The sequence below is a fragment of the Littorina saxatilis genome, linkage group LG3, assembly GCF_037325665.1.
Source record: "Littorina saxatilis isolate snail1 linkage group LG3, US_GU_Lsax_2.0, whole genome shotgun sequence".
Lineage (NCBI taxonomy): Eukaryota > Metazoa > Mollusca > Gastropoda > Littorinimorpha > Littorinidae > Littorina > Littorina saxatilis.
In genome coordinates, this window is record NC_090247.1 from 65,099,702 (window position 1) to 65,114,103 (window position 14,402).

Genomic DNA, 14,402 nt, shown 5'->3' on the forward strand with positions numbered 1-14,402 from the left:
TATAATCAGCTGTTTAACTTTTGATCGCTGGAGTCGAACTCATCACACACCTAGTATTTCCTGATATAAACTGCCAAACTCTAAAACCAGTACATCATTCAGACAATATCCAACCATGTATCGACCCAACCTTTTGTCGAATGTTAGCTCCAAATCAAACAACAGATAAGCTTCGTGCAGTCTCATGTTTTACTATCAATGATGTTTGAAAGGGATACTGACCATCCAAATTATTGTCATTCTAAAGATTACTATGAATTACTTGCAGGGTCCATTTATATTTAAACTGTAACGTGTTACTGCTACTGCTTGTAAGAATGCTTATACAAATGTAACTGATGTGGCAACAACAGCTAACACCGATGATTAAACAACAGCAACAATAACAACAACAACCATTGCTGCAACTATTGCTTCTACAACTGCTGTTCCTGCTCATAATGACACAAATGTAATTAATTGAATTAGTATCATACTGTTCTTACTACCACTACCACTGATATTTCTGCTATTGGCATTGCTATACTATAACTTCTGATGTGTATTAGTAGTAGTAGCAGCAGCAGCAGAAGTACTAGAAGTAGTAGTAATGGAAGTAGTAGCAGCAGCACCAGCAGCAGTAGCAGTAGAAGTAGTAGTAGTAGTAGTAGTAGTAGTAGCAGCAGTAGTAGTAGTAGTAGTAGTAGTAGAAGTAGCACCACCAGCAGCAGTAGTAGTAGCAGTATCTTCTCTTCTTCTTTCACTACCACAGCTACTTCTGCTGATGTTGTTTATGCTTGTCACTCTTAGTCTTACTGTTAAAATTGCAACTGCCAATCCAGAGCTGCTTCTTTTCTTTCTGCCTCTTCTTGTTCTTCTGCAAGCTAACACCATTACTGCCACTGCCATTACTACTAGTTCTTGTCATCTTCTCACTAATTCTGAAAACAATTCTTATGTGTCTTCCTGCCAACCTAATGTTAATGCCTCCAACTTATCTTTTTCTTGTTAATTAAAGCAGGTCTGTTTTCTTTGTCTTCTCTTGTTTACCATTTATTTTACCACCACAGGCCCTACTGCTGCTGCTCTTTTTGGAACCATGATTTTTTTTCCTTCCTCTACCTTAAAATGTCAACTGATGTTGCTAATAATTATCACTGTAACCACGAATACCTGCTATCACTACTACTACTACTACTGCTGTTGTTGCTGCTGCTGCTCCTTCATTTACTACTACTCTACTACTACTGCTACTGCTACTACTACTACTACTACTACTACTACCAATGCTGGTGCTGCTGCTGTTTCTACAACATCAGCAGAAGTAGATGTGGTCGCAAAATAAGAAGAGAAAATACTGCCACTACTACTGATTTTCTACTACTACTACTACTACTGCTGCTGCTGCAGCTGCTAAAACTACTGCAACAATTACTGCTTATGTTACCACTACTGCTGCTACCCATACTGCCACTGCTACTACTACTATACTGCTACTGCTGCTGCTGCTGCTACTACTACAACTACCACTGCTGATGCAAGCACAACTACTGCTATCACTATTAGGCTATAAACATGTAATGTTGCTACTACTACTGCCGTGCTGCTGTTGAAGCTACTACTACCGTACTACTATGACTACTACTGCTGCTGCTGCTACTACTACTGCTGCTGAAGCTACTACTATGCCTACTACTACTGCTGCTGCTACTACAACTGCTGCTGCTGCTGCTGATGTTGCTACTGCTACTACTACCGTACTACTATGACTACTACTGCTGCTGCTGCTACTACAACTGCTGCTGCTGCTGCTGCTGTTGCTACTGCTACTGCTGCAACTACTACAACTAGTACTGCTTATGGTATCAATACTACTTCTGCTGTTACCACTATTGCTAGTGCTGATGCTACTACTGCAACTGCTGCTGCTGTTACTATTACTACTACTACCGCTGCTACTACTTCTATTACTATTACCACTACTACATGCACTACTGTTGTTTACTACTGTTGCTGCGGTTGGCGTAGACTACTACTGTTAATGCTGCCACTAATACATCTATTACTATTTTAATACTGTATCTGCTACTGTTGCTGCTGCTGCTGCTGCTTCAACTGATACTGATACAACTACTACAGATATTACTGCTGATGGTATCACTACTACCTCTGCTGCTACCATTACTGCTACTGCTGATGCTACAACTGCAACTGCTGCTGCTGTTACTATTACTACTTCTACTGCTGCTACTACTTCTATTACTATTACCACTACTACATGCGCTACTGTTGTTTACTACTGTTGCTGCGGCTGCTGAAGCTGCTACTACTGCGACTATTACATCATATCGGTTTCATATAAGCCACGTTGCACTTGTCTAAACCACCCTGCAGTTGTCACGTCTGTCAGTGCTTCTACTGCTGCATATGTTCTACTTCTAAATATACGCAGCTTCTCGGCTTGTTCTTCGGCAAGCTATCATTGCTCCACTTACTGTCAATACTATACTCCTCACCATCTTCTCAAAACAATTTTCTGTTTGATTCTGCCAGAATACCAGCCACCACATCATCATTGTCAATAGAAACATATCTGTCTTCTTCTTCTTTTTCTTCTTCTTCTTTTTCTTCTTCTTCTTCTTCTTCTTCTTCTTCTTCTTGTTCTTCTTGTTCTTGTTCTTGTTCTTGTTCTTCTTCTTCTTCTTCTTCTTCTTCTTCTTCTTCTTCTTCTTCTTCTTCTTCTTCTTCTTCTTCTTCGTCTTCTTCTTCTTCATCTTCTTCTTCTTCTTCTTTTTATTCTTGTTTTTGTTCTTGGTCTTGTTGTTGTTCTTGATCTTGATGTTGTTACTGTCAAAACTCCCTCTGCTGCCACTGTTGTTGCTCTTGCTGATGTTTCTTCTGGTGCTAGCTGTTGAAGCAATTATTTCTGTTCCTACGGCTTGTACGTCTTCACCTGTTACTCATCTCTATACACACGTTTTGCACTCATTTTTAAGTCTTCTGCATCATTGTTTCATTCACCTTAAGGGGCACAGTCCTTCCTTTGTGAACCAGTCGGTCAAAATCTGAGATCTTGCCTGTAATTTTACATGGAATAAGGTCAACCATTTTTGTTCGTGAATTGGCATTTTTTTGAATTTATTCCGTAACAACAACTAGTTATCCTTCCATTTAGACAAATAATAAAACTAAACAGCAGCCCGGTTGCTATATGTGCAGAGTTGGGATTGTTTTTTAGATGAAGTAATTCTTGAAAGCAACTGACAGAAAGTAGTCAGAATTAAGATTGATAGTAGGTGGCGAAGTGAAGGGATGGTCTTAGTCTATGTATAAGAGAGTTGGCAGATCAGATCATTGTTTCCAAAGGAAGGACTGTGCCTCAAATATATCAACAATACAGTGTATTATTCCTTGCTTGATATGTGAGTCAGTGTATACAGCCCTTAAAACCAAAGCTTTGCTAAATACCATAATTATTTACAAAATAACAACCACATTATATGCATGGATTCGATAACGTATCATGTATGTCTGCACACTAGTCTTATCTTGGCTTCCGTTAGTAGCAGCGAATCTCTACAGCATCAACGCTTTTTTGTAGTGAGTTATTGGCACACATAGCGTTTCTGATTTGTATTCAGCACAATGATAGCTGGGTCTTATGATTGTGTGTGTGTGTGTGTGTGTGTGTGTGTGTGTGTGTGTGTGTGTGTGTGTGTGTGTGTGTGTGTGTGTGTGTGTGTGTGTGCAGAAAATGGCTGAGTCCTCTGCAACCTGCCAGTTACCTGTACAAGAGACCGGGCTTGAGTCAAACCCAATTGACTCGAGGACAAGAACGTGGACCAACATGGTGTCTCAACCTGTACAAGAGACCGGGCTTGAATCGATCCCAATTGACTTGAGGACAAGAACTTGGACCAACATGGTGTCTCAACAAGACATAGGTAATGGCCACAAAAACAATGCACCAACGCCAAATACATTTGGTTAAACCCGACACACTATGTTGTATACATAGTATACTAGTATGTACACAATGCAATTCATGGTTGTTACATTCATGTGATATCAACTGATGATAGCAATGCTTGCACATACATTTTCTCAGCTATATATAAATACACACAGAAACGTTGCTTTAAAGCATGGGATACATTCTTGTGTTGGCTCAGAATGCAAAGCCACCTTTGCGAAAAACTACCACCTTGGTCTTTTCAGTGTTTACTTTTAGTACTAGTCTTTGAGAGAGAGAGAGAGAGAGAGAGAGAGAGAGAGAGAGAGAGAGAGAGAGAGAGAGAGAGAGAGAGAGAGAGAGAGAGAGAGAGAGAGAGAGAGAGAGGCAGAACAAGAGAGAGAGAGAGACAGGCAGAACAAGAGAGAGAGAGTGACAGGCAGAAAAAAAAGAGAGAGAGAGAGAGAGAGAGAGAGAGAGAGAGAGAGAGAGAGAGAGAGCTGACCCGAAGTGAACTGAACAGAACTTAACTGACATTTATTCAACAAAGATTAAGATTTAAGGCTATGCCTTTTCTTACACTCTGTTCTTGGCATCAAACAAACACAACAGCAAAACAGGATCACGATGGTGATGATGATGATAATGATGATGATAGACACAGAGGGAGAAAAAAAGAGAGACAGGGAGAGAGAGACAGACAATCAGAGAGAGACAGACAGACAGGCAGATAGAGAAGCAGACAGGCCGAACACAGAGACAGACAAAAAGAAGGGGAAAGTGTAGGATTAGAAAAAGTTTTGAATAACACACAAATGATCGACACATGAGCAAAAATGTTGTCTTCTGTTTCAGACCTCCACAGAAGGTTTTTTCGTGCACCGGCTCCTGTGGTGTACTACATCGTCAATGGAGATTGCCAGAACCTAAAGGTTCAGCTTCGTGGCGATGAAAATTAGTAGACGTCAGATGTCTTGCTTTCCACAGGTGAATTTTCAACTGTGAAGATTGTTATGATGTTATGAATCGAATAAGCTGCCATGAGGGATCAGTACGTGTTATGGGAATGACATTTTCCTTTCAATCACGATGTATGTTATCATTCGCAAGTGAGTAGGCTTTTCCTGTTTATGCTTGGTTCATCCTTGCTATCTGTTATATCTCAAAAGGGAATTCGAGATCTGATTCATTCGCATTTGCACAAAGAGGTCCCACAATACATTTTGTCAAAACTAACATTCTTAATCTTATTCTTATCAGTAACAATGTTATGGAAACCGTCCTAGCTATAAAATAAAAAGAAACCTTGAAACGGGGATCAATAAATAGATAGATGCATTCCACACACGTTTGAAGTAATGAGGATTATTTTCTTTGTTTTCAGGACATGGCCATGTGCACTGCTTTCCTTGAGTATCAATTTCAATTTAAGCTGCCAACATGTCATGTCTTTTGTTTTATGTTGTGTTGTGTAGTTAAACTGTAGTTAAGCTGTTATTTTGTGAAGTAGGATATTGCTTAGGAAGCAAGTATAAATCTGTTTGTATCCATTTTGGACATGACATTTTAAGTTATAGTGTCTGCCAGACTTACGGAGGGGGATTGGGGACATTCAAGAGGTTCCCTGGCAACTAAAAATAAACAAAATACATTAAAAGCTAAACAAACTAAGCACTATGGTGCCCCGCACAACCAACATACAGAGCAAAGAAATATTTTGATGTGCATCCATGTTTTCACAGTAAGCAAGGGGAGGCAACTTATCACTCACATGCGCAACACGTTAGTTTTTTTCCAATAGTTCATTTTCCTTTCACAAGAGGCGGTCCCTTTCTTCCTCAAAACTAATTGTATCTTTGATCCTTTTTTTGTCTCACTATTTTTTGTTATTCTTAGTTACCAAGGAACCTTTTGAACGTTTCCCAGCCCTCTCAGTAAGTCGATTTGATAGTTAGCCAACATTTCATCATGCAAGCAATCAACGATACGAGGAGCGTTTTTATTTTTACTCCAATGTCTTATTGTTTCTATCTAATCAAATATTCAACACCAATAAATTATGTTGTTGTTTTTGTAAATCCAAAACCAAATGGAATTAGAATTTAAATTGTTAGCCAGCATTGTTAAAGATGACGATACTAAGCAATAAACAAGCAACCAATACGAGGGAATACTTCGCTTGAAGTTATCAATCATATAGGTAAGGGGAGGCAACTCATCAACAACAATAATAATGCAAGTTATGCAGAACCAGTATCCTTGCATCTGGAAAAATAATCACAAGCGTCCAAAGGAATAAATTCTCTTTGACTTCAAGATTAAAAATACCCACTGCATTTAGTAAAACTACGACATTTATAAACAACACTTCACAACAAGGTTAAACCAACCTACAACAAAATAAACAAGGTGTTGCCACACTGTTTTTCATTTGTTAATTAGCAACTGCGGCTTTGATATGGGCATTTCATAGAAATGTCCATGCATTCAGACTTAAATATCCTGTGTATCTTTATTTCCAAAATGTTTAAAAAAAAGAATTGACTGTGAATTAGGTGCAATTATTCTGTTTTGTGTACGATACATTCAAACACGTACATTGTGTCATTAGCTTTATTTGGTTTTTGGTTGGTGTTAGTATTTGTCCCGAACAAGGTGTCCAGCAGTAAAATGTGTTTGGAAAAACAAAGTTTAGCAGATGGATTGCACAAGAATGCATTATACTTTGTTGGCTAGCACATGAGGTATATTTAATTGTTAACATTTGAAACCAAAATGCTAAGGTTACTGTTTTGTTTTGTTTTTGTATTATATCTGTTTGCCTTTTTGACACTCAGGGTGAAAATGAGAATGCCTGTAGATGCGTGGATTACCCACCCAGAGCCTCACAAACGTGTCTTTATCACTGAAACTGTTGTGATTTTATTTTTATTGAGACTTCATGCTATCCTCAAACATCATAAGACCTTCCCATCGATCACTCTTTGAAAGATTATCTTTGTAAACAAAAAAAAAGGATCACTTAATTTGAACTGCACAGTCTGGATGTTGCAGGTCGTGGACGACCCATGATGGATATTGAATAAAGAAGGAATGTTACTATGTGTATCTGTACTCGCACGGCATGGGTCGTGTACCATCCCACACTCATTTTGGATGGCGTAGGTCGAGTACAACTCATATATTTGACATTGACTTAATCCTTCTTTTGAATGGGTCGTACATGGCACACATCATCCGGACTGTGTAGTCCAAAGCCTGATCACAAAGGTTAATTCTTTGTGCTTTAAAATGTATAGTTTCCTTTGCAAAATTGTCAAGGGTGTCTCCGTTTTATGGACATATCTTTTAACATTTGTACTGCGTACGCACAACGACGCAAAATTACATGGCACTTTGCAATTCAATTTACAATGTAAATCACAGTATATTCTTGAGAGTATCTAACGAGAAGCAGCTGATATTCATGTTCTGTTCTTATTGACAAAGTATTTTTGGTTAAGATCTTAAGTTCTCTTGAGCTTCATATATACATTCTTCTTGGTGACAAAGGCTCATATTTATGTGGTTCTCTTTGCGGATCAGTATGGATGCAACCAGGACCTGTTTGGCTTTGTACTGTTGAAGAAAAATAAAACAGAATTTTGTATTTTTGGTACTACATTGCTTCTCTTTTGAGCAATAGACATCAAACGACCTCATTGAGAAAATGTGTTAACCTATACAAGTTAAACAAAATAAACACTGCTCTTCCTGGAAAACCTCAATTTGTTGCACGAATTATTGTATGTATGTATGTATGTATGTATGTATGTATGTATGTATGTATGTATGTATGTATGTATGTATGTATGTATGTATGTATGTATGTATGTGTGTGTGTGTGTGTGTGTGTGTGTGTGTGTGTGTGTGTGTGTGTGTGCGTGCGTGCGTGCGTGCGTGCGTGCGTGCGTGCGTGCGTGCGTGCGTGCGTGGGTGGGTGGGTGGGTGTGTGTGTGTGTGTGTGTGTGTGTGTGTGTGTGTGTGTGTGTGTGTGTGTATGTACGTATGTATGTACGTATGTATGAATGTATACCCTTCAAAAAAAGTTAAGGACCATTTTTTCAAACGCACGCCATACAGAAATGACAAGGTTAAATGATTTCACGTTTTCTTTATTGTTTTATTGAAGAACCGAGGACTGTCTCCAGAAAATGTCACGTCAAACATGCCAGCAAAAACAACACTAGATCTTGTTACTCCAGACAACCCTCTAATTTCAAATTCACAACTGTAGCATTTCTTTCAACGAAGAACTGCAAAATCTTATCCCGGCATCGATCACTTGGTAAGCTACCCACTAATCGTTAGTGCAATGTCCTACGACGTGAGGTGATCTCTCCCCGGACCATCACAGAGCCCCCATCAAACGATTTTGTTCTACACTACTCGTCATAAAAATGTACACACATACATTTAGCTGTAGATATTTGTGATGCGGCGAGTTATATTAAAACCAAGTATATTACCAGAAAGGTAATTCATTCTCCTACCGTATGAAATAGAGAGTTTCAATTTTCATAAATTAGTGTTTATGCAGTGTATCGTAGACCTAGGCCAAAATCGCAAAAGAAAATTTGCAGACACTAAATACGCACACAATCAAAATAAGCAAGAGTGACCCCGTTTTTGATCTCAAATTGAAGAATGAAAAATGACACTTTATTTCATACGGTAGGGGAATGAATTACCTTTCTGGCAATACAATATAACTTTTAATATAACTTGCTGCATCACAAAGATCTACAGCTAAATATATGTGTGTACTTTTTAATGACGAGTAGTGTACAACAGAGCCATCTGCAAAACGCTCTCTACGACGTCCAAAATAAAGGGATAGAGGAGCAAGGGAGGCTATTCACTATAGTACGAGGTATGATCCAAACAAAATGATCAAACCGTGATTATACAAGTCTCAGGCCACTGATCATAAAAAGTAATACATCATTTGAAAGGCCAACCATTTAACTGGTACATCTCTAAGAGATGACTTCATTAGATTACTGCGTCATAAATGACGAGGTTTTAAAATATGTCACTTTTGGGTTGTGCTTCAAAACGGGGTCTTTTGTCAAGCACCATGAAAATCTTCACTTCTTTGAAAGAGTGTAGCTGGATGATGGTACAAAGAAAATGTCTACAAAGCTGAGGAACGTTACATGAATCAAAGCTGTTCAATATTCTACAATCTGACAACAGAAAAGTGAAATCGAAACTGGAGAAAGAGGGAATAACTTTGACAAGCAAAAAAAGCTTTCGAAGAGCACTTCAAACGAGAATAATGTAGCTGCTGTGTCAAAATTTAAGAACTAAGATTAAAAAGTGTACATGCTAGTATAAAGTGCAAAACTTAATTTTTCATATGGAACAGTCCAGATAATTCTACTCAATGATCTTCCGCTTCCAAAGCTGGCCGCAAAATGGGTGTCTCATTAGCTAGCAGGGGAACGGACGGAGCATCATGGTCCTCTTGCACGCGATCTGCTCAACCGTTGTAAATCCAGTAGACCCAAATTTGTTGTTACTGTAGTCACTTATTATAAGACTTTAGTTTCCTTCTACTTTAGTGCCAGAGAACACAGAAACAAAGCGTGTCTACACCAAAATGACGAGATGCATCACATTTGTAAGCGAGGTTTTCAAAGCAGAAACAAGGCTATTCGCTGTATTTTTCAAACACGAAGGTCCCGTAGTTGTCGATATTCTGTCTACTAACAGCACTGTTATAGTCACGTACTATGCAAACACATTTTTACCCAAACTTACTTACAAATTTAGCAGTCAGCGACCAAACTGCGAAACCCAGACTGCCCTTCTCCTTCATGATAATGTCAGTCTCCACAAAAGAAGGGCCATAACTCCATTCCAAAAGACCAAATTATTCCATGTTTGCCTCACACATCCTTCAGACCTGGATTACACCCCTTGTGATTTCTGGTTATACCCTCTTTGAAAATCAGACTTTTTGTCAACAACTTTCACTGCACCAAAGGCCTCAAAAAAGCAGTCACATCAGAGCTCAAAAGCAACCCCAAATAAGGCCATCTTAAGGCCTTTTCTGATTGGCTAAGGCACTTGTGACTTTGCATCGATGTAGGAGGAGAGTAGTTCTAATGACTGCTGTATTGTGGGCCAGATAAGCCAAACTCACATTTGATCATTTTGTTCGGATCATACCTCGTATTACGAACAGCAAACGTCAACAAAAACAAAGGAAAGAAATCAAACAAATGAAACATAATCGAAATGCACTTGTACCACAGTGAATACAAGGGTTAAAAAAAACACCCATGTGTGTACACACACACACACACACACACACACACACACACACACCCACACACATACACACTCACACACACACACACACACACACACACACACACACACCCACACACATACACACACACACACACACACACACACACACACACACGCACGCACGTACGTACGCACGCACGTACGCACGCACGCACGCACACACACACACACACTCACACACACACACACACACACACACACACACAACACACACACACACACACACACACACACACACACACACGCAAACATGTGTTTGTGCCTTACTTCGACCGTGTAATAAAAAAAAGAAATTGCAATTAGTTCTTTCTTTTAACATTTCAGTCATTGCTTTCTTGCGCTATTTATGTTTTTCCTGACATCAGCCGAACTGCATTCTACATTTGTAAGAAAAAAATGACTACCAATGCATTTTTATGTTATCAATATCCCCGTTTTGTTTGACACCAGTTAGCTCACCTACAGATACAAAGTCAATAGACGATTAAACAATGCATTGCAATCAGGCCAACCGGTTTCACTGTTGCAAAACGAAGATAAAAAGATATGAACAAGATTTCGATCCCTCGTTTTATCCTTATTTTACTGTTATGAACTCATATTATTCTTTTTTCTTTTTTCTTTTATTTTATGCTCCAAGCTTTTATCAGAGTTGTATGTTACTGTTGAATCCAGGCCCCGTCTGTTTGGATATTTACATTATCGATTATCGTGTGTGACTTTATTTTGATCCCGTGCCAAGCCATACAGGACAGTTACTGTGCCCATATCTTTGTGATAATGCAAGCAAATCCCTTTAATTGCTCTTTTTTTTTGGTCATGAAAAACATGCAGTTTCACATAACTGGGACTATTCGTAATTAATGTATCTGAAGCGTCAGCAACGCACATTTAACAGCTAAATGTCTTAATTTTGCATTTTTCCTCCCATCACAAGTCAGATCCCCGAGTGCATTGGCATTGACAGGACGCTGCGTCCTACTGCAACTGTCCCAATAAACTGCTGAAAAACTGCAACATTGTCAAACACTAATTTATCCAGATGTTTTTGATAACGCAGCTCATGGTCGAGCAAGTATTATCTCTGGGCTGCATAACTTCTCTCGCAAAGCCTTGATAGTAAGGTGAATACAAGTTTCGTTTACGTCTGAAGCATTATATATATGCATCAGCGTTGGATACCTGTCTGTTCACATCATTCTGTCTTCTGATACGAGGATGGCGTTTTCGGTTTTAGCGGTATTTGTGCTGATGTTTGCATCAGGATGGGGGTCTTCCATCTCGAAAGCGAACGTGCAGAAACCACACGCTGCCAACTACCCGTTCAACAACGTGTCCCTCCCGTGGGAGGATCGTGTGAATGACCTGGTCAACAGACTGACCCTGGCGGAGATACAGGACCAGATGGCGCATTCTGGAGGATCACCTAGTAAGAAGTGTGTGTGTGTGTGTGTGTGTGTGTGTGTCCCTCTGTGTGTGGGTGTATTATTGTGTGTGTGTGTGTGTATGTGTTTTTATAAATGTGTGTGTGTGTGTATGTGTGTGTGTGTATATGAATGTGTGTGTGTGTGTGTGTGTGTGTGTGTGAGTGCGTGTGCGCTTGTGTGTGCGTGTGCGTGTGTGTGTGTGTGTGTGTGTGCGCGCGCATTCTCCCTCTTAAAATGTGTGTTTGTGTGTGTGTGTGTGTGTGTGTGTGTGCGCATGATTCTCTCTCTTAAAATGTGTGTGTGTGTGTATGTGTGTGTGTGTGTGTGTGTGTGTGTGTGTGTGCGTGTGTGTGTGTACTTTACAGAACCTTTGATTATAAAAAATCTTGTAACACATAAACAAAACAATACCCTCACATAATATCAACACAGTTGAGCTCAATTGCTTTCTTTTGCCTAAACACCATACCAGTTAAAGTCAAATCTCGCCTTTACTTTGATTTGGTCATGGAAGGATAACATCAGCACGAGTTACATAGCTGTCTTTTACTCCCCTCGGAGCACAGGTGGCCCCGCCAAAGCGATAGAGCGACTGGGTATTGGTCAGTACCAGTTCGCCACGGAGTGCCTCAGAGGCGACATGAGAACTAACGCTACAGCTTTCCCTCAATCGCTGGGGCTCGCTGCGTCTTTCAGGCAAGTTGTCTCCTGGATGGTTTATCAGTTTTTCCTGTTCAACGGTTCGCATTCCTGTAGCAACGAAAAATGCTGGACATTACATTCACGTTCCTGTAGCAATACACAAAAGGCCGATTACACAATTAGACTTGTTAAAGATACATATATATTTATTTTATTTTACTATTTATTTATTTATTTATTTATTTATTTATTTATTTTTGGGGGGGGGTAACGAAGCCAATCCTGTGGTCATTCAACCTCGTTTTCGACACATCTTGGGTCGTTATAATCATCACTGAAGGCAAATTATCCAGTTACAAAATTCAAGAATTAGTCATTAATTATGTGTTTCAACTATTGTGTAGCCCTGACCTGATTTTCCGGATGGCCCAAGCAACGGGAGTGGAGGTGAGAGGCAGTCACAACAATTACGTGCAGAAGAAGAACTATGGCGGCCACACTGGTGCCTCTTGTTTTGCTCCCGTCATCAACATCATGCGGGACCCCAGATGGGGAAGAAACCAGGTTTGTGGAGGTGTGTGTGTGTGTGTGTGTGTGTGTGTGTGTGTGTGTGTGTGTGTGTGTTCGTCCGCGCGTGCGTGTGTCCGTACGTACGTGCGTGCGTGCGTGCGTGCGTGTATGTTTGTGCGTGTGTGTGTGTGTGTGTCCCTGTGCGTGTGTGTGTGTCTGTGTGTGAGTGTGTGTGTGAGTGTGTGTGTGTATGTGTGTGTGTGTGTGTGTGTGCGTGTGCGCGTGCGTCCGCGCGTGCGTGTGTCCGTACGTGCGTGCGTGCGTGTGTATGTGTGTGTGTGTGTGTGTGTGTGTGTGTGTGTGTGTGTGTGCTTATTTATTTGACATAATATGTATGTTTATTATTTATTTAGCTAGTTTTTGACTTGTTTAGTGTAGACAGTATGCACATATTTCCCACTTCAGTATATGGTAATTAAATTGTTGTCTTCGTCTGTACCCAAGATCATTGGAATCCAACCTTGTCTGTCTCAGGCGGGAATGTTGTTTGGATTTAAGCAAAAACGCTTCTCTCTCTCTCTCTCTCTCTCTCTCTCTCTCTCTCTCTCTCTCTCTCTCTCTCTCTCTCTCTCTCTCTCTCTCTCTCTCTCTCTCACTCTGTCTGTCTGCCTGTCTGTCTGTCTGTCTGTCTGTCTGTCTGTCTGTCTGTCTGTCTGTCTGTCTGTCGGTCGGTCTTTCTCTCTCTCTCTGTGTCTGTCTGTCTGTCTAACTGCCGGCCTGTCTGTCTGTCTCTGTCTCTGTCTCTCTCTTTCTCTGTCTGTCTGTCTGTCTAACTGCCTGCCTGCCTGTCTGTCTGCCTCTGTCTCTCTCTCTGTCTCTCTCTCTCTCTCTCTCTCTCTCTCTCTCTCTCTCTCTCTCTCTCTCTCTCTCTCTCTCTCTCTCTCATGTATCAACACATAACGATCTTTAATCATGCAGGAAACATACGGGGAGGACCCTTATCTGTCAGGTGTCTACGCAACTGCCTATATCCAAGGTCTCCAAGGCAACGACACGCGCTACGTCCGTGCCAGCGGTGGATGTAAACACTTTGATGCTTACGGGGGTCCTGAAAGCAACCCTGTTAGCAGGATGATATTCAATGCTCAGGTGAGAGTATGACTTATCACACACTGCAAAATGTGTTATTGGAAATGCAAGACAGCTGTGGATTTATATATTTCCTTATTCTTTACTGTTGTCACTTTCAACATTCGAACAGGAATGAGAAGAAGAATACCATGCATGTTTTATATTTAAAGATATCACACACTTAACATATCCAACGAGAGGTAGTCCTCTTTAAAGACAGGTTCAGACTGACATCGTTCCATCGAGTCTACTTATGTATTGTCAGATTCAGGAGAACGTAGCAATGCTATTTATTGGAGAATAAAAAAAAAACCGTGTATGTGCACTTGATTCATGGATTCAATCTTTAAATGTAAATGTGTACACCACTGAATGATTTAAGACGAAAAGTTTTTTTTTTC

The 14,402-nt window shown here is 40.2% G+C and overlaps 1 protein-coding gene and 1 long non-coding RNA gene across 2 annotated transcripts in view; both read left to right on the forward strand.

The window, feature by feature from the left end:
* LOC138963001 (uncharacterized) overlaps positions 1–7,698 on the forward strand; it is a 30,173-nt gene extending 22,475 nt beyond the window's left edge. The window contains exons 3-5 of the long non-coding RNA XR_011454684.1: positions 3,731–3,923; positions 4,787–4,918; positions 5,316–7,698. This is a non-coding gene — a long non-coding RNA (uncharacterized lncRNA). The remainder of the gene's footprint in view (positions 1–3,730; positions 3,924–4,786; positions 4,919–5,315) is intronic.
* A 3,493-nt stretch (positions 7,699–11,191) lies between these two features.
* Positions 11,192–14,402, forward strand: part of LOC138961283 (uncharacterized) — a 4,161-nt gene continuing 950 nt past the window's right edge. Inside the window, exons 1-4 of the mRNA XM_070332886.1 lie at positions 11,192–11,720; positions 12,285–12,414; positions 12,765–12,924; positions 13,849–14,019. Of these exons, the coding sequence (XP_070188987.1) occupies positions 11,510–11,720; positions 12,285–12,414; positions 12,765–12,924; positions 13,849–14,019 (672 nt within the window). The 5' untranslated portion in view covers positions 11,192–11,509. The remainder of the gene's footprint in view (positions 11,721–12,284; positions 12,415–12,764; positions 12,925–13,848; positions 14,020–14,402) is intronic.